The 19115-nt window shown below is 38.6% G+C and overlaps 1 protein-coding gene across 7 annotated transcripts in view; it reads left to right on the top strand.

Moving 5' to 3' along the window:
• The window catches only part of EHBP1 (EH domain binding protein 1), a 547128-nt gene that overhangs the window by 505334 nt on the left and 22679 nt on the right, over positions 1-19115 (top strand). For all 7 annotated transcript variants that reach the window (XM_089671985.1, XM_089671988.1, XM_089671986.1 and 4 more), the window contains 2 exons: positions 6147-6246; positions 8567-8640. In XM_089671985.1, the coding sequence (XP_089528111.1) occupies positions 6147-6246; positions 8567-8640 (174 nt within the window). The remainder of the gene's footprint in view (positions 1-6146; positions 6247-8566; positions 8641-19115) is intronic.

The raw sequence follows: 19115 nt of genomic DNA on the forward strand, positions 1-19115 counted from the left end.
TTATGCACCATCATTGGTGTAAGTGAAAGGAATAGTGCCCCATAATTGGTGTCAGTGGCAGGAGTTATGCCTCATTGTTGGTGTCAGTGGCAGGAATGATGCTTCAATGGATAAAGGCAAGCAAAGGGCCGCATCTGGCCCCACAGCCACAGTTTGGAGACCACTGCTCTAGATCTTTTCCAAGATGTACATAGGAAGAAATTGACTCCCTGTGCATTTGTGTAGAGCAGTTATGCTTTGGACACCAGTTCATTGGAGAAAGTGGGAGAAGGGCGACCAAACTAATAAGAATAATCTCAGCTATGAGGAAAGATTATCTGAACTGATTTTTTTCTCTTTTGGGAAGAAGAAATTGAAAGAGAATTGTATTACCATACAAAAAGAAGCATGGGTTCATATAGCAAGTTTGTTGCAGAGTTATTCACTTTAAGATCATTACAAAGGATAAGGGGACACTTTTTACGTTTGGAGAAAAATCAGTTTAACCTCGACGTACCTAATGGCATCTTCACAGTAAGAGCTGTGAAAATGTGGGATAGACTCCAGAAAAAACTTGTTCTGGCCAACAGAGTTGATTGTATTAAAAAAGAGCTGGATGCATTCCTAAATGCACAGAATATACCTGGATATTGACAATAACACCAGTGATTGTTGATCCAGAGAGTATCCAGTTGCCTTATGGGATCAGGAAGGAATTATTTTCCTCTGCTGGAGCAACTTGGACCATAGGGCTTTTTTTCTTTTTTTTTTCTTTTCCTTTCCTTTCTTTTCTTTTCTTTTCTCTGGAATAAATGTGTGTATAGGATTATGTATAAGAAGGTTTCCATTTTTTTATTCATTAATTTTTTCTTTTGTTTGAACTAGATGAACTTTTGTTTTTTTGAAAATATGTCTTGATTCTCTTAGTAACACATCAAAAATCCCAACATTCAAAGTGCAATAAACTATAAGAAAATTCTGAAGTTGCTAAAAAAAAAAAATACTCTAAACAGTTTTATCATATCTCTCATTTTCTTTTGTGAAGGTCCATTTGGTACTCCACAGATTTCCTATGAGATAACTGGATCCATTTTTATTACCTGCTAGTACCTTAAAGAGTAGTAGTCTAAACAAAAGCTTCTATAACAAAATTGTTTAGATCTGTAATATGTATATGATATTTAAATCACTTGACCGTGTAGTCCATATTACTGAAATTGTTTTGTGTGCCAACCCTGCTTTAAGTTTTTTGGAGAAGGGAATCATTCTGTCCTTGTTCCACACCCATCCCTGAAATGCTGAGAAGGAGGGGCTTTATTATGCATAAGAATTTATTCATTTAGCAGTATCCTTATGCATGTCATTTTGAATATGATATTAATTTGAAAGCATTTAGTGTTTAATAGTGGTAGGAAAGGGACTGCTTGCGGAAACGTGTTGTCATCCAGAAATATCGCACTGGTCCAACATGCTGATCACTTATTTTATTTTCATCTTTCTTTTAGCTTATATTTACTCAGGCCATAAGTCTACATTTTCCTGGAGTCTTAACCAAACATCAGTGACATGCTTTAGTCCAGTCTTTTCAGATTTATCCCGTATTTACAAAGAGATCTGACCGGGTGTTTTAACATTCATTAAGTCCGTCATCCTTCATCTGGGGTTTTACTGAAGAACATTTTCATAGATGACAGATTATACATTTTGATTAACCCCAGAGCCTAAGTATATAGCAAATAGCTTGTTAAATCAAGTATTGTCCAGGGAAGCCATCTGTTTGTCTAGTATTGAGAGCCTTTTCTTATCTGTTATTAGTTATTGACAAAACATTATCAGGCAGGATTTCATGCCTTTCCCCCCAGCTTTGGAATACTGAGGGAGTAAAGCAAGAGAGCGGTATTGCTTTATATTTATAGGCTGCACATACGCTGGCACTGATGATGCAGATAAAATGCTGCAGAGGAAAATTGTCTGGATATCTGTATACAAAGGATTGTGTCTACAACACTGAACATATAAATTAAGTGTCCTACAGAATATCACATCCTTTACCCCTGCTGTAAGCATCTCACATTTAGTTGTTTGCACACCCGAGATTTTTAGTGTTAGCATCTATGTTTACCTTTTGTTTTGGAATCCTTCTTCAAGTATATTAGGCTTATCTATTTGCTCTGTGTTCTATAAGCCTGTAGATATATAGCTGTATATATATATATAGGGTTCAACTAATGGTGCCCATAGAAGATGGTCACCAGTTTTTCCAGCCAACTTCACTAAGTTTAACCAAGAGTCTATGGGGTTGTTTTAAAGGCAAATAGGCTGTTCACTTTGCAAGGAATTTTTCCTAGAGCTTAGTGAATGTGCTGAAATTTCACTTTGCAAAGGATACCCAATCATGTACAAGGAAAATAAAACAAAAGCATTTTTGCTTGCACATGATTAAGTGATGGCAGTCAGCAGGCGTTCACCCCTTTTGTCTAAGCTCTAGGGAAATGACATTTCATAGTTCAACTTTTATTGCAAAATGAACAGTTTGTCTTTTATAAATCAACCCTGTGTCTGTAGTATCTTGTGACACTCTACCTGATTCACCCATTCTTGAAGCAAGTTGTCAACCAGCTGGTGTTACATTTGTGTCCCGAAGGTGAGGATGAGACTTGGATGTTTGAATGTGGTGTCACCAGGATGGGATGGTATCTGAATGTACTCTGTCCTCTGCAGGAGCATGTTCAAGTTAAACAAGTGCACATAAAACATTTTTACACACAAAAAGTTGAAAATGACAAATTCTGTGGATTCAAAAGATACCCACGTCTGCACAGCATTATATGTCTCAGACCAGGTTAAAGTGTATTTCCACACTTGTAGCCTATTTGGGATAATACTTACTATTTACAGTGAAGGAAATAAGTATTTGATCCCCTGCTGATTTTGAATGTTTGCCCACTCACAAAGAAATTATCAGTCTAAAAATCGAATGCTAGATGTATTGTAACACTGAGAGACAGAATAGCAACAAAACATTCAAAAGAAATGCATGTCTAACAAATTATGCACTGATTTGCATGTTCATGAGGGAAAAAAGTATTTGATCCCCTATCATTCAGCAGGATTTCTGGCTACCAGGTGTCTTTCATACAGGTAACAAGCTGAGATTAGAAGCAGTCTCTTAAAGGGAGTGCTGCTAAGCTCATTTTGTTACCTGTATAAAAGATACCTGTCCACAGGAGCAATCAAACAATCAGATTCCAAAATTTCCACCATGGCAAAGACCAAAGAGCTGTCCAAGGATGTCAGGGACAAGATTGTAGACCTACACAAGGCTGGACTGGGCTGCCAAACTATCGTCAAGCAGCTTGGTGATAAGGTGACAACAGTTGGTGCAATCATTCACAAATGGAAGAAACACAAAACAACTGTCAGTCTCCCTAGGAATGGTGCACCATGCAAGATCTCACCTCGTGGAGTGTCAGTGATCATGAGAACAGTGAGGAATCATCCCAGAACTACATGTGAGGATCTTGTCAGTGATCTCCAGGCAGCTGGGACCACAGTCACCAAGAAAACAATTGGTAACACACTACGCCGACAAGGACTGAAATCCTGCAGTGCCCGCAAGGTCCCTCTGCTCAAGAAAGCACATGTCCAGGCCCGTCTGAAGTTTGCCACTGAACATCTGAATGATGCAGAGGACGACTGGTTGAAAGTGCTGTGGTCAGATGAGACCAAAATTGAGCTCTTTGGCATCAACTCAACTCGCCGTGTTTGGAGGAGGAGGAGGAATGCTGTCTATGACCCCAAGAACACCATCCCAACTGTCAAACATGGTGGTAGAAACATTCTGCTTTGGGGGTGTTTTTCTGCTAAGGGGACAGGACAACTGCACCGCATCAAAGGGACAATTGACGGGGCAATGTACCGCCAAATCTTGGTTGAGAACCTTCTTCCCTCAGCCAGGGCATTGAAAATGGGTAGTGGATGGGTGTTTCAGCATGACAATGACCCAAAACACATGGCCAAGGCAACAAAGGAGTGGCTCAAGAAGAATCACATTAAGGTCCTGGAGTGGCCTAGCCAGTCTCCAGACCTTTCTCCGATTGAAAGTCTGTGGAGGGAGCTGAAAGTTTGAGTTGCCAAACGTCAGCCACCAAACCTTAATGATTTGGAGAGGATCTGCCAAGAGAAGTGGGCCAAAATCCCTCCTGAGATGTGTGCAAACCTAGTGGCCAACTACAGGAAACGTCTGACCTCTGTGATTGCCAACAAGGGATTTGCCACCAAGTACTAAGTCATGTTTTTTGAAGAGGATCAAATACTTATTTCCCTCATGAACATGCAAATCACTGCATAGTTTGTTAGACATGCATTATTTTTGAATTTTCTGTTGCTATTTTGTCTCTCAGTGTTACAATACACCTACCATTCGATTTTTAGACTGATCATTTCTTTGCGAGTGGGCAAACATTCAAAATCAGTAGGGGATCAAATACTTATTTCCTTCACTGTATTTGTTACATGTCCCCATTCACATAGCATAACTCATTTTAAAAAACATGTAAAAACCACAACCTACTTTTTAGATCCTCTTCTATGGAGAGAAATTCCTACTAGATTTGAACACTGGTGGTCTTAAGAAAGTATTACAAATGTAGAAGCTGGACTTCTCCATTGTATGGTAATGAAAGGGAGCTCATCCTGTCCTTTCTATTGGGACACACTCCAACTGAACCTTTTGAGAAATGTTTTCAGTCAGCATTGACACCTTATGCTAAGAAACATCTAAAAGTTATGAAATATTAAAATTTGACTGCAAAAAGTGGAGATACTTTATAAAGTAAAAGGTGCCTAAAGTGACCTAGCACGTAAAAGCCAACAGTCTTGTTTTATCCTCCAGAAGCTGCTGAGGTGCTGATTATGATGCGTAGCTCAGCATCTGCTCTCAGGATGAAGCTCTATTTCATCTGCCCCTTCCTCAAGTGCACCCCCCTTTATTGATTTGAATGGCTGAAGACATTGCAGTTAGACATCAGGGGTGGGGTTAAATTTTGAGATTTGAGGTTCGAAACAGGCGTTGCATATTGAGCCCTTCGTGTTGCTCTAAATGATAAAATGAGATACTAAAGCATCTCTTGTGTCCTTTTAGCTGTCAGGTTTAACATAAAACAACTTTATTACTAACTGAATCTCCGGCTGCTTCTGTATCTGATAACTGAATAAAATATATGACATGTGGTAAAGGGGGAGGCTCTGAATTCATGTCTGCCATACCAGCCTGAAGTGCTCTCCTCTCCAGCCACCCTATTTCTCCTTTGTTTTTTTCTTCCCTTTCTTCCATTGCTGTGTAATTGAGGAATGGATAGGCCTGTTGTCACCAACAGATTTCTTATCTTTGCCAGTGCATCCTAGGTTTGCACTTGTACTATATTTTCAATCATGCATCCTATGTTTGTACCTGTACTATAATTTCAATCAACCATATGTACTGTCACATGATCATTGTGTCAACCTTAAACAAAAAATTAAAAAGAAGAGTTTCTGATTGAGGTGGTTGTGGGCAACACAGACAGTTCTTCCTTCATGCATTTTTTATGAATGAGACCCAGTGTAAGTGGTTATAACTTTAAGCGTTGGAGCTTTGTGACTTCATCTCATTAGCGATTCAGAACTGAACAGTGTGACTACATTGCAGTTTATTTATTTATTGTACACATACACTTTTGGAGCAGTCTATCTGCTGCAAAGTCCTAGGACAGTATAAAAAGACAGACAATGCATTTTAAAACTTTTTAAGATTTTACTGATGTAAAGTATTAGCAAAGGGATGAGAATTACCCTGACTTGAAGCTACATACTAGTTTTGGGGCAGCGTCTTCACTGATGTGCAGCTTGATAGATGAAGTGTCACTGGAGCACAGCTAGTATGTGGTCCATGAATAGCTGCTTCCATCAGAGGCTAACATCCTAAAGTTGCCATGATAAACCACATGAAAGCTCATACGACTAAAGTAGACCTTAAACACATCCTTCAAAATCTGCACCATTAAAGAACCAGTAAAGTGTCTACCTCCCCTCCTCACAGTAATATGTTATTTTTACTTACTAGTAAAGTATGGGTGCACTCTAAAATGTGAAAACCTTGTTACTTACATTGTTATATATTATTTCAGGTCTGTACACAGAGGAAGAGGAGACACTGATGCAGGAATGGTTCATGCTTGTGAACAAGAAAAATGCTCTGATTCGGAGAATGAACCAGCTTTCCCTCCTGTAAGTATATCATTCATATCTCTTTCATGAAACAATGCAGCTTATCCCATATGCAAAGCAGTTTCTGCACCCCAGCATAACTGATGTCTACCTGTGAGGCTTTCTGCCCTCCAGTGATGTTGGCGCCAGACAGACGTTGTTTGGCCCTTTGAATTTATACTTTGAGTGACACAAGCAAGCGTAAGTAGGTTGAGGATTCTGCGGCTGCACCCGTCACTCTACCTGTGTAACTCTGGGAAACCAAAACTCACTCTGACAACGTCAGTTCCACCTTTCATTGTTACTAGTTATTTCCTGTTAGGTTAGACACTCAGGAGCTGGATTATCACAAGCTACTAAAAACCATTGGTGACTTAGTAACTTTCCTGCTAGCTAAGTCAGGACATGTTTGGGAAACGTGAGGTTGACCCTCGAAGGGGGGATTAACAGCAGGAGAAAGCAAAATCTGGAGAAATGATTGAAGATTATTTACTTTGCATTGTAAATAAATGTGTGTGTATATATATATATATATATATATATATATATATATATATATATATATGTGCAGAGAGCTCAACAGATAGATCAATACCCTAAGCTGTAAAGTAGAATGATAGCAGAGAGGTCACAGAGGACTTTCATGGTCAAATAGTCGCATTACATCATAGTCCTATACGTTTTTAAATGTCATGAGCTCTATGTTGATTTATAATATAATTACAGATCATGATTCACAGATTGAACAAACATTAATGCAGGGGTTATTCGATACTCTCAGTGTACCCTCTTTTTTTAATTGGCATTCGCTGCAGCGGGAGGCTGCATGTACACTGGAACATTTATTCTACTGGTAGCAGAAAAACGCTAAATGCAGTATCGTGTATACCCGTGTTTAGCGCTTGGACGTTTATTCATTTCATTGGCCAGAGTACTTGCGATTGAAATGAATAAATGCTCAAGTGCTAAAGGCGGTTAGCGCTTAGGCATGTTTACATGCGTTTTTGCTGCATTTAGCGGTTTTGGCCAAAATGTTCCTCTCCAGAACATGATTTTTATGCATTCAGGAGAGAAACATTAACCTGCCCCTAAAGTCTGCTGCTGCTAAACTCTGATTAAAGCCTATGTGTACATGGACACATAGGATTATTTTGACTTGAGTTCAGGGGCTTTGACAAAAAAAACCGGCAAAAGCTCCTGAACTCACATTTCGGAGCAGCAGTGTTTATGAGGCCTAAAGGGCTTGTGATTCACGACCTGCCAGCTGTCCAGGGCGTTGGCTTGCATGCATGTACATGCAAGCATGTGTGCAATCTGTGGCCTTTCTGGGATCTTTACTTCATTCACCTCTAGACATGTCACTTAGCAAATGTCAATGAACTAAAAGCTGCACATCTCTTCAAGACACAAAGTTCATTCTGCCTTCTTTTTTAATGCAAAAGTAAGCATTCTTTCTCTCAGCATCATAAATGGTTTGCCCCTGATTATAACATGCATCATGGAAAGACATTAACATGAATCATGTGACATCCATCTCCTAATATGTTATTTTTTCTACAGGTGTAACATCTGCATTCTCAATACATGGATATATGTTACAGCCACTATACTGTGTGTCTATGGCCATATTTTTTTTATATGCTCCTAAATTATTACACTGACACAGTAGGGTTGATTTACCAAAGGAGTACAGCATGTTCACATGTTCACAAAGAGAATGAGGTGAGCTGCTCTCACATTGACTACCCGGTTATGAGAAATGAAAATTAAAAAAAATAAAACGTTTATTTAATGCACATTATGATGATTAAAGACATCGTAGCTCCACCTTATTCACTAAACTAAGTAAAAATTCACTTTGCAAAGTGTAAATTCAGTTAGCTTAGTGAACGAGGTGACACTGTGCTGACTTTAATCATGCAATTGTATGAAAGGAAAAATCAATTTTTTATCATTTTCCTTACACGTTACTGGGCACTCTTTGCAAAGTGAGTTTTCACTTCCTTCAACCTCATTCACTAAACTAAATGAAAAGTGAGCATGCTCTGCTTTACTAATTCAACCTCACTGGCTCATTAGGAATGTTTATGTAATATTGACTGCTAATATGGTGGTTGGTAAGTAATGATTCTATAATGACGCTATATTTACTGCAGCCAAATGCAGAGGCTCCTCTTGGTTTGTGTATCATTTGTGTGAAGTGGCTTAATGCATTAGAGAAAAGTCAGTTATGAGTTCGCTAAATCAATGTTCACTAAAGGTCCCTTTAAGTGTTTAATGATTTAGTAATTAACATATTGATGAACTTAGTGTTTTTTCTTCTCACTCAACTTGCCTATAGGGAAAAAGAACATGACCTAGAGAGACGATTTGAACTGCTGAATAGAGAGTTGCGAGCCATGCTGGCAATAGAAGGTAAGGTGCAATAAGAGGGGGGGAAATTAACGTTTTCAGTGCCATATTAAATGAGGCTTCAAATACATTCATACAGATGCACTGTTTTCCTCAGCAAATGTTCAGTTCATATTGCACAGGTCAGCATGCCATCTACGCATAACCATAATCATTGAGGATTTGTTCCTTTCTAATGATTAATAGTCTTGAGGATCATTTGCGATGTAAAGACCGCAATGATACGTGGTGTTTGTATTCATGTCCAGTAGAGTTCTGGAGGCGCCCTGCCATCTGCTAGTATTCTGCCGCTGAGCCCCAAACATCCTCTGAATGCTGAAAGATGTCAGCTGCTCCATATTGACCTCTCAGTCTGTCAGTGGGTAATTTCTTCTTTCACCTGATAAGGTTCCTGATCCATATTCAATCAATTGTAATTAGTTTGGGGGACTTTCATGGATGCTGAAAGATTGTATGAAATAAATGGCACAATATATGTCAGGATAGGAGATGAAGAGTCAATGCACTTTCATAGACAAATGCTGCAGGCTGTCATTATGCCACATTCCACTTTACCATTTTTTGGCCCAGGTATGGCCCTCGGCAAGTCTAAAATGTGACTTTATTTAAAGCAAACGTGTGCCTTATCTATGCAGTACAAAAAAAAAGCTTCGCTTTATTTGCCCCTCTCCCCAGAATCACATAATCACCTGTCCTTCATTCTGTCCCAGTTCTGTTCAGCTGCCAGGAGAATGCCCAGTGCCTCGGGGTATAGCGGGGTCATGTGACTCACTATATGTGACAGCACCAGGCCAAATAACAGTGCTGTCACATGGGGTGAGCTATGAATTGAGCAGCTTGCACAGTCTGGATTCACCTGCTTCTAACTGCTGAAAAAACGAAGGAAAGGTGAGTATGTTATTCATGGAAGAAGGGATTAAAACAACCCCTTTACTTAGCTCTGCCTGAGAAGAACACTAGTTTAATCAGTAAACAAATAAACGAAAAGGGCAGGGGGTAAACAAGGTGCTTGTAATTATACAAATTTTAGTGCCACAGCTATAAAGGGTACAAACTTTGAAGTAGTCATCCTCACCTCACTACTTTGAGCTGGAACAAGCCAGCAGCCACTGAAGTCAGAAATCCCTACGTTCCAGGTGAGCTACTTATTAATTAGTGGAGGATCAGGATACCTGCCCCAAAACTTGAGCATTTAATAAAAAGTTGACAATAGCGCTCTCATATTTCTGTCTTGACAGATTCCCTTAAAGACATTTGAGCCTATTGCCATGGTAGCACCATTAGAATGTTCATAGGTCAAAGTGTCATACGGTGTTTTACAACTTCCCTGCAAAGGTGCCCATAGGTATTAGCAGTCACTTTGAGCTTTTTAATGCCTTTTGGGGTAGTCTTTTCCATTCATTAGGAGAAACAGTTGGACAGGTTAGAAACCCATGTCCCCTTCCCATCTTCATTGCCTAAACGGGAACATTCATACAGTGTGTCACATTATTTCTGCATGCAATATGGTGTAAAATGCAGGGGCTCACTATGTGTCCAACAGCTGTCTCCTGGCATCTTTAACCAGGAATGGGGACTTTTAAGGCACTGTGCTAAAGACAAAAAAAGAACGATAAACTAAAAAAAAGTCATTTATTAACATCTATTAAACAATAGGCCAACAATTTGGCTATTAAATACGCACTATAATATACAATACATACTGAAAATCAATACATGGTGTATTTGGATGGAACAGTATACCGCTGTAAACAACGACGCGTTTTGCAGTCCACATCTGCTTCTTCAAAGGCTTTTCAGGAATCATTTACAAAAACATATATCTAATTTCACAGTAGCAAATATATCATTTATATATAACAATAATATATCAATTGATACACATTATAAGAATATTATTGTTAAAAGTCTTACCACAATATTCAATTAGATCATAAAGTTATTAGTTCAAAAACATTCATAAGTGCCGATGTGGACTGCAAAACGTGTCAGCGTTTACAGCGGATACTGTTCCGTCCAAATACACTATGTGACCTATTGGTTTTCAGTAAATGTATTGTGCATATTTAGGTGTCCGTTTATGAACCAGTGGTAAATGATCGCTGCTCAGTTCTCCGGACTTCTCAGAGAACACAGTTCTCCGGACTTCTCAGAGAACACAGTTCTCCGGACTTCTCAGAGAACACAGTTCTCCGGACTTCTCAGAGAACACAGTTCTCCTGCAAATGCCTTTTATGAAGCGGTGTAGATCAGTTCTCCAAACGAAGGGAGAACGATCTACAAATGCTGGAAAACAGCTGCTTTTACTATAATCTCGCGAGATTACATTAAGAGATCAGTTTACTAAGCAGAGGTAAATTATCTCTCCTTAGTTTTTGGTTCCTCCGATTCTCCAGTTCTGGGCTGGAGACTCTGGAGAGAGAACACAGATCGCCAGTGAAGGGCTGAACATGTTCTCCGCTGATCTCCTGAGTGTCATAAACTTTGAATGACCAGAGAGTAGCTGCGATCCTCTGAATCGCAGCTATTGTCTGTGTCATAAACGGACACCTTAATAGCCAAATTGTTGGCCTATTGTTTTAATGGATGTTAATAAATGAAAACATTTTTTCTTTAGCACAGTGCCTTAAAAGTCCCCATTCCTGGAGATATCTCCATTTTTCCAACCACATTATTTTAGTTTTTGATGTTTACTTCCCCCCTTAAAGATTTCAGTTTGTTTTTGAATTGTACAGTTTATGGGTCACATTAAAGGTGGAAAAAGTTCTCAAATTATTTGTCTCTTTTTTTTTTTTACATCACAGAAACCTGACATTTTAACGGGTGTGTAGACTTTTTATATCCACTGTATATTAATTTGTGTGTGTAAAAATTATAGCGTGTACAAACTTTGGTATATATTTGAAAATTGATCAGTTCTGATGTACTGATGGCTGGTCTAATTTCTTGAGGCCCTTAACATGCCAGGACAGTACAAATACCCCCCAGATGACCCCTTTTTAGAAAGTAGACTGTCTGAGGTATTTATTAAGAGGCATTGCGAGTTTTTTATAGTTGCAATTTTTTGTCACAATTTTTCGGCATCATTTTTCGAATAATGAACTCTAATAAAAAATTTCTTTCACTTTTTTTTTTTTTTTAATATATACTGTCACAAGTGCAGTACAGCATTATCATATGATTGGTGTGATGGTGATCAGGAACTCTAGCTAGTAACAAATTAAAAAAAAAAAATTTAATAATTTTATATTCAAATTTTTTCTACCATATTTTCTTTTTGAACATTTTTTTTTTTTACATATTTTCATCAGAGTAGTTCAGTGTTACCATAATGACACTGTACTACTCGAGGGTGATCAGGGATTATTTTATTTTTCATTTTTTACACTTTGATTGCTGTTACACTCTAATTACATGGTACAGGGTGCTGTGATTGGCCCCGGGTACCATGCAATAGCTGTGGGCCAATCACCATTCACTGTAGGAAAAAAAACTGTAGCTGCTGACTTTTAAAAAAAACAGCGACTTACCTGTCCCTCAGTCCCGTGGTGTGTCCCCCGCAGCTCGTTTTACTGGCTGTCCTGTATTCCAGGAGGCCGGCATCTTCACTGTGGGCACCCGGCTGTGATAGCTTGCGGCTTCACAGCCGGGTACCCACTTTGCATGCGCGAGTAGCGCTGCTACCTGTCAAATTCCCCCCCACTCCTCAAAGGTGCCAATCCTTAATGGGGAGCAGAGGAGCAGTCCTTAACTTCCCCCTTTGGGTGGAGCTCCGCTTTAATTCCATAGTAGATTGCGGTCTTGAAGCAAATGAGGTGCCTACACTGATTGTATATATCATAGGCTAGATGATGCTAATAAACAACTTAATGTTCTTTCCATGTTGTGTCTTTCCAGTTAGGTAAATATTAGTTAAATACAACCCACTTACAAATGTATTTATGACCATTACAGATACCCTACACAATTTGGCACTCCATGCAACCCTGCCATGGCTACTTTAAAGCATACTGCACTTTGTTATTCTGTGTGATGTTTGTCACTGTGTAATTATACCAACATTTTCTTTATTAAAGCTGGGTACACACTATCAGTTTGTTTTTTTCCACTCAACCCAGCAGCTAAACGAAAAAAAAAAATGAAAGAGCTCTGGAGGGGCTTGCTGTACTAACCATTCAGTGTTAGTACAGCAATCTCCCCACAGAGCTATTGTGTTCTGACAGGGGGACTGCCGTTGGCTGCCAGCGCTCATCAGATGCTGGTTTTCCAGCATGCCCGTTCGACAGAAGCCAGACAGTTGGGTTTACACACAGGGCCGAATGTCAGGCTGAATGTGTAAATGGCTTAAATCATCATGGCCATCTACCTTTGTTCTGTGATGTCTTAAAAGAGATTGCCGTGGTTAAACCTGTGGAATCGCCATACCCTTTTATTGCTATGTCTTATGCATGTATATTACTAAGAGCATTTGCAGGTGTTTGCAGTGCAGTAACACACAGCAACTAATCAGATTTAGATGGTGATGATGACTAATATCTACAATCAGTAGCAGTATTTGGTACATACAGTACATGTTACCCTTAGTACTTTCTTATTGAAATAATACAGTAGACCTATAACAGTGATTATCTGACAATATTGTTATTTTACAAAGCCACTTATGTTACATTTCATCTTATATTAATTTTTGCATCCAAAGGTTCAATTCACAAAACATTGCATTTGTGTTGAATTGTTATTTTACTTCTGAAATGGACATTAAGCTGATGAAATCCTTGATTTCTGATGAATATGTATCTGTATCTTTTGAATTATTGTATCTTTACCTGAATTGAGTCCCTCAAAATGCGTTAATTTTTATTAACTGACTTTTATGTACAGCTGCAAAAATCAATATTATAATCTAATAATCTTACACAATATTACTATTTGTATAAATACAATATGCGTATTTTTGTATATGTACTGGCTAGGCATATATGAGTTATACAGAATATTTGTGTAAATTTTCTAGGTTAGTCTGCATTATAAAACCCTTGAACCGTTCACCACTGACAGTTTATCACAATGCTGTGTTTATGTGGTCTTATGCTTCTTGTTCTTAAATACATTATATTCAACAGTCTTTTGCTGCTCTGTGTTGGCCTCTTAACCCGTTGACTGCCCATGTTAATTTCTTCCCTCACCTGATAAGATACCTGGATCTATATTAAATCAATTGTAATTAGTCTAGAGATTTCTGTGCAAGCTGGAGCCTGTGAAAGAAATGTAACTTAATTCATACAGCCTTTGATATCCATCAGTCCATCCACATTTAAACTCAACATGAAGAAATGGAATGGGTTAGTAATTTCATGGCGACAAAAGAATGGAAGATTTTGGATTAAATGGACACAAAAGCGGTGTTCAGCAGGAGGCTGGAGTGCAGTGCCTTGTTTTTAAAGGGAATCTGGCACATGGGAAGGGAGATCATAGTGCTCTAGAGCAGATCAAAACAATGTAGGAATCACTTTTAGGGATTGCACACACAACACTTGGTTCTAAAGCACCATTCCATCTTTCCATGTCTTATTTGGATGGATAACCATGCTGCTTCTCTTTATTCTATTATTGAAATGAACTCTAATTTAGAGTTAGGTTCCTGCCTGTGCGGCTCTATCATTTACTATGTATCATTTAGAACATAGGCTAACTCTACAAACTGCACAGCACTGCTTTTTAACTTCTGTAACTGCTAGCAGCCAATTATAGATCAACTTTCAGCAATTTTGTATAGTCCTCTTAAAGTAAACATTTTCTGAGAGAAACTTGGAAACTACTGTTGTCAACATCTTATTCTGCTAATATTAGTTGCCTGTCTCTCAAGCAATTAGCCAGCATATATGCCAGGCAACTAGCAAACTCAGAAGGATGTCATGTATGGCATCCCCCAAATTTCTGGAAAGGTTTAATTTAATCAAAGTTGTGGGATATTGCACATTGATCTTTACACTCTTTAAAATTATTGTACCTCATTACATGGCATTTTTTTTCTCAAAATATTATTTATATACTCTGAGGGAAAACTCCGGGATCCATTGTCATTTAAGCTACACATGTCATCAGCTGTCACATGTACTTAGAACTAGTAGATCACATTGCATTATGGAGACTGCAGACACACATCATTTGTCTCAAAGAAAACTATCATTAAAATAAACCATTGATTTCTTTTTTTATTGTTTAAGGAAATGGACCCCCTTAATTTCAACCCCCTAATTATTTACCTCCTGCTGGTGTTCACTGTTGTCCCTTTCTGATACCTCCTGCTGGAAAAAAAATGAGCTGTGTCTGTTTTGCACTTAAACACTCACTCGTGCAAGACTTGAAAGCTTGCAGGATTCAGATGTGCAAAACCGAATGTGACTAACCCCAAAAATTGGGAGGAAAAAACAATGTAGGAAGAAGTAGACCTGCCACATGACCTGTGTAAGGTTCAATGACAAGCACTTTCTTCATATCCATGAGTATTCACTGCAGAGAACACATTGCAAGACTTCTGAGGCTCCACACAATGCTAGTAAATAGCAGGTGCGGTGTGGAGTGTTTTCAAGAATGTCTTGCAGAAGTTGGGGAGACAATAGGGCTATTCAGTTTACATCCAATCAGACAGGCCCTTCTACTATGTAGTTGTTGTTTGATTTAGAGGCAAATATGTTTTTATTGTTGTTGAATATTAAAAGTAGACAATAAAAGAGGCTGCATTATGGAGTCAAAAAGAGTCACTAGACTAAATAAGGTACTTGAACGTAACAGTGAGCAGGTGAAAGATACACACTAGACCGGGCATAAAGCAGCACATATAATCATACAAGTAATGATTGTCAACTTTAAAGGCCTATACCCATAAAATAATACAAATGGTCAGGGAAAACTTTGGGGGGCAGAGGTGAGGGAAACCACCACATGTCCAGTAAAATACCCAACTGTTGTTAGGTTTAAAAGAGACTGTACAGTTATATTGTAATGTAATTTATGACGGTGCTGTACCCCACCACAAATCAGATTTAAACTACTGATCTTTAGTGGTTTGAAAATTGTTGTCGACTCTGGAGCAACATGCAATATTGTGCGTCTGATATAAATACGATATAAAAATATAACCAAAGTGGGAGCTGTTGGATCACAGCAGCTAGATTCCATCTTTTGTTTTACCTGAACAATTTAAATAGTATCTAAGGCCATCCAATCCCTATTTGCTTTACTTATTTCTCCCTAGCAGGCCTTCGGTTGGTTTGACCATCTGCTCCAATGTGAACACAACCACTTCCATTGTAGATGCCACATTTCATTACTAATTAGTTGGTGTCATAGAAAAGTAGGATTGCTCAGGTTGATCTTTTTGTTTATGAACGTAGAACAAAACTCCGATTCAAAGTTCCTGAGAGAACTCATGTTTATGAAAATGACAGAAGGTGATTGACGTGTATAACCTGTTCATTGATTGTCTGTACGGTAGTGCTCCATATAGTCATGTGCTGGCAGAGAGTGCCAAGTTACTTTATAACAGTACACAAGCTCAATTTCCGGAAAGGAAGAGAAGAAAGGAAACCTTTCTCATTCTCATTAAGCACATCAAGCATGTCTAGTGTTTGCTTCTTTGCAGCTGTTTCATTAAAGCTTGTCAATTTCACACCACTCTAAAATATAAAGGTCCTACCAATTTGTGTGCATATTTATTCTAGAAAGTGGTTTACTGGAGGTTCTGCCACAGTAGTGTTCTCTGTGACCTCCAGGACCTCTGACAAAGATCCACTGGAATGACTGAAAGGCACTACTCTTCTTCGGTTACATTGTTTATATTGAATTTAGATGTAGCATTTGAACCTTTCCAGTCCTAGGCCAGTGTTGTCCCCAAAAGCCTTGCAACCTGGTAGAATTATAAAGTGTATCTATAAACAGCAATTTGTGTTTTTTTTTGTTTGTTTTGTTATGTTATGAATGGAGTTTTGAATGGTTACAACTTCTGTCAATTTTTTCTTCTGTCTGTGTCCCATTTGTGGGGATTTCCTTTAACTTTTGAACAGGCAGATCTAAAAGAGACAATAATGTAGTCCTGTGTTTATTAATATCTCATTACATTTATTTTTTAAAATGCTAGAGTGAGTACCTGCATTTGACTTGGTATGAGCCTCTTGCAGTCCCCTGTACAGCAGTGCTCAGACCGGGAGAGAGAGAAGCAGCACAAGGAGACAGTCAGTTTTGCTTCAGTGCTCATGTGCTAACAAGGGACTTGCTGATAAAAGCAGAGGACAGAGTGATGGACAGATGAGCTAATTATTCTGTTGCCTATACCCAAAAAAACCCCAGTGGGACTTTAATGCAGCAATAGAATCATACATATATTGAAGGAGACATTTTGTTAAAATAGATTTTTGCCAGCTTTATTACATACATATTTCCATTATAGTATTAAATACATGGTTTCTAAAAAGAATATTGCTCTGACAGTGTTCTTACAAGAGAACTCTTAATACAAGAATATGAAACCACACAGAAAAGAGAGAAAATACTCTGATGCATTTCGATCATTCCACATTTTAGATCTTCCTCGGGGTGTGAGAGAAAAAGGGTTTCTAGTGAATATATAAGCAATAATAAATGAGTATACTGAAAAAAAAAATAAACAAATAATCAAAAAGATTTTATCACATAACCAAAAATGTATACTTACAAAAACATATGTCAGAGCAAAAAAGGGGATGACTTCCAAGATGGGAGGATGGACACCATGTTGCGGCAGGGTGCATCATCCAAGAGGGCAAGAGTGGTCAGATGTAAGTCACCAGAAAACAAGGACTAACAAAGGGGTACCAAAACATCCCCCCAATGGGACTAAAGATGGTATGAAAAACAGAATATATTAAATTCCAAATCATCAGACCAAGGGGATATACCTAATAAAAGAATATGCATTCAAGAATGGTCCATAAAGGATATATCAAGAGATGAAACTGTTCGTGTATTGAGCAGGCCAATGCATGGAACAAATAGAATTTCACTCGGTAATAGATGTAACAACTCAAGGATATAGAGTGGTAAATTTGAGATTTTAAGTTCTCCAAGAAATGGAAGTATGTCAAATCCCATGGAGCAAAGACCAAAGTGGCATGTAAAACTGTGAAAGATCCAAATATTATGCAGACAGTTAGCGGTAGTAGCCAATAGTAGTATAAAAAATAACTATACATTAACAATACCATATGAAGGTAAAAATAGAAAAATATATCCCAATCACAAGTTGATGGGGTGTAAATAAATAATTTATTGTACTGCAACAAGAATTACTATCAACTCTGGTCAAAGAGAAAAAGAAAAGCCACCTGATTATGAGATACAGGATAATATACTCTGCAAGAAACAAACAACAAAAATTGTTGCTCACAAAGTCTGCAAGGAGGCACAAAAGAAGGTGCTGTAGGGAGCAAATCCACCAAATCCCTAATAGGCAAAAGAGATGGTGAACCACCATTAGTATAAATTACATCCAAGTAACTGGCTATAGATAATGCAAGTGAGTATACGCATTCATGTAGGGACGAGCAGCCAGATACTCAACCTTTTTTGGTTATGATTAAGCTGTTGCTTTTTTTTTTTCAGTAGTGTTGCTTTTTCTTTAACTGTTCTGTCACAGGCTGGGAGAGAGACTCAACCTGTAAGTGTTTCTTAAAGCCCAAAAGATATTCGCAACCCCCTGTAACCTCTCTTTTGTACAAAAAACCCTATCGAAATGCCCACAGTCATGTGATATGTCGCTTTTCCTTTGTTCCTGGGGTCCTTCTTTAGGTGTCCACATCACTGCTTGAATGATATGGACATCCCCTGTTGCTGGAAATTACACTTCCAGTGCCTGCCTCCTCTTTCATATGCTCCAGAGGCAAGAGAACTCATGGGAGCAGTGAGGAGACCACTTCCCAAGAAGGGAAAGAGCACGGAATGATGGTCCACAGGTCATGATATTAGCTTGGTTCATAGAGAAAACCATGTCTTTGATCTAGTACACTGCAGAATGGCTTAGGAAGAAGTGTTTTGACAAGACTGAAGAGTAAAGTAATTGATGCACAATGGACTTATTAAATTTCATTTATACCTGGAGTTGAGCCTTAAAGTGATATTAAAGGCTGATTTTTTTTTTTTTTTTTTAAATAACACACGTTATACTTCCCTGCTCTGTGCAGTGGTTTTGCACAGAGCAGCCCCAGTTCTCTTCTTCTCGGGTTCCCCCCACTGCTTCTGGCCTCCTTTCAAGTATCCTCTTAGCAAGCATCTTGCTATTGGTCACCCGAGCAGGCTTGCTCCCAATCTGTCATTCTGCCTGTATATTCAGACACAGAGCTTGGCTCGGCCCCGCCCCCACTCTCTCATTGGCTTAATGGCTGTAATTGACAGTAGGCCGTCTCAGCCAATGAGGAGGAAGAAACCCTGGAGAACTGCTGCTC

This window comes from Staurois parvus, unplaced genomic scaffold (assembly GCF_062004578.1).
Source record: "Staurois parvus isolate SC_StPar_1 unplaced genomic scaffold, SC_StPar_1.0 ptg000117l, whole genome shotgun sequence".
In the NCBI taxonomy this organism is placed as follows: Eukaryota; Metazoa; Chordata; class Amphibia; order Anura; family Ranidae; genus Staurois; species Staurois parvus.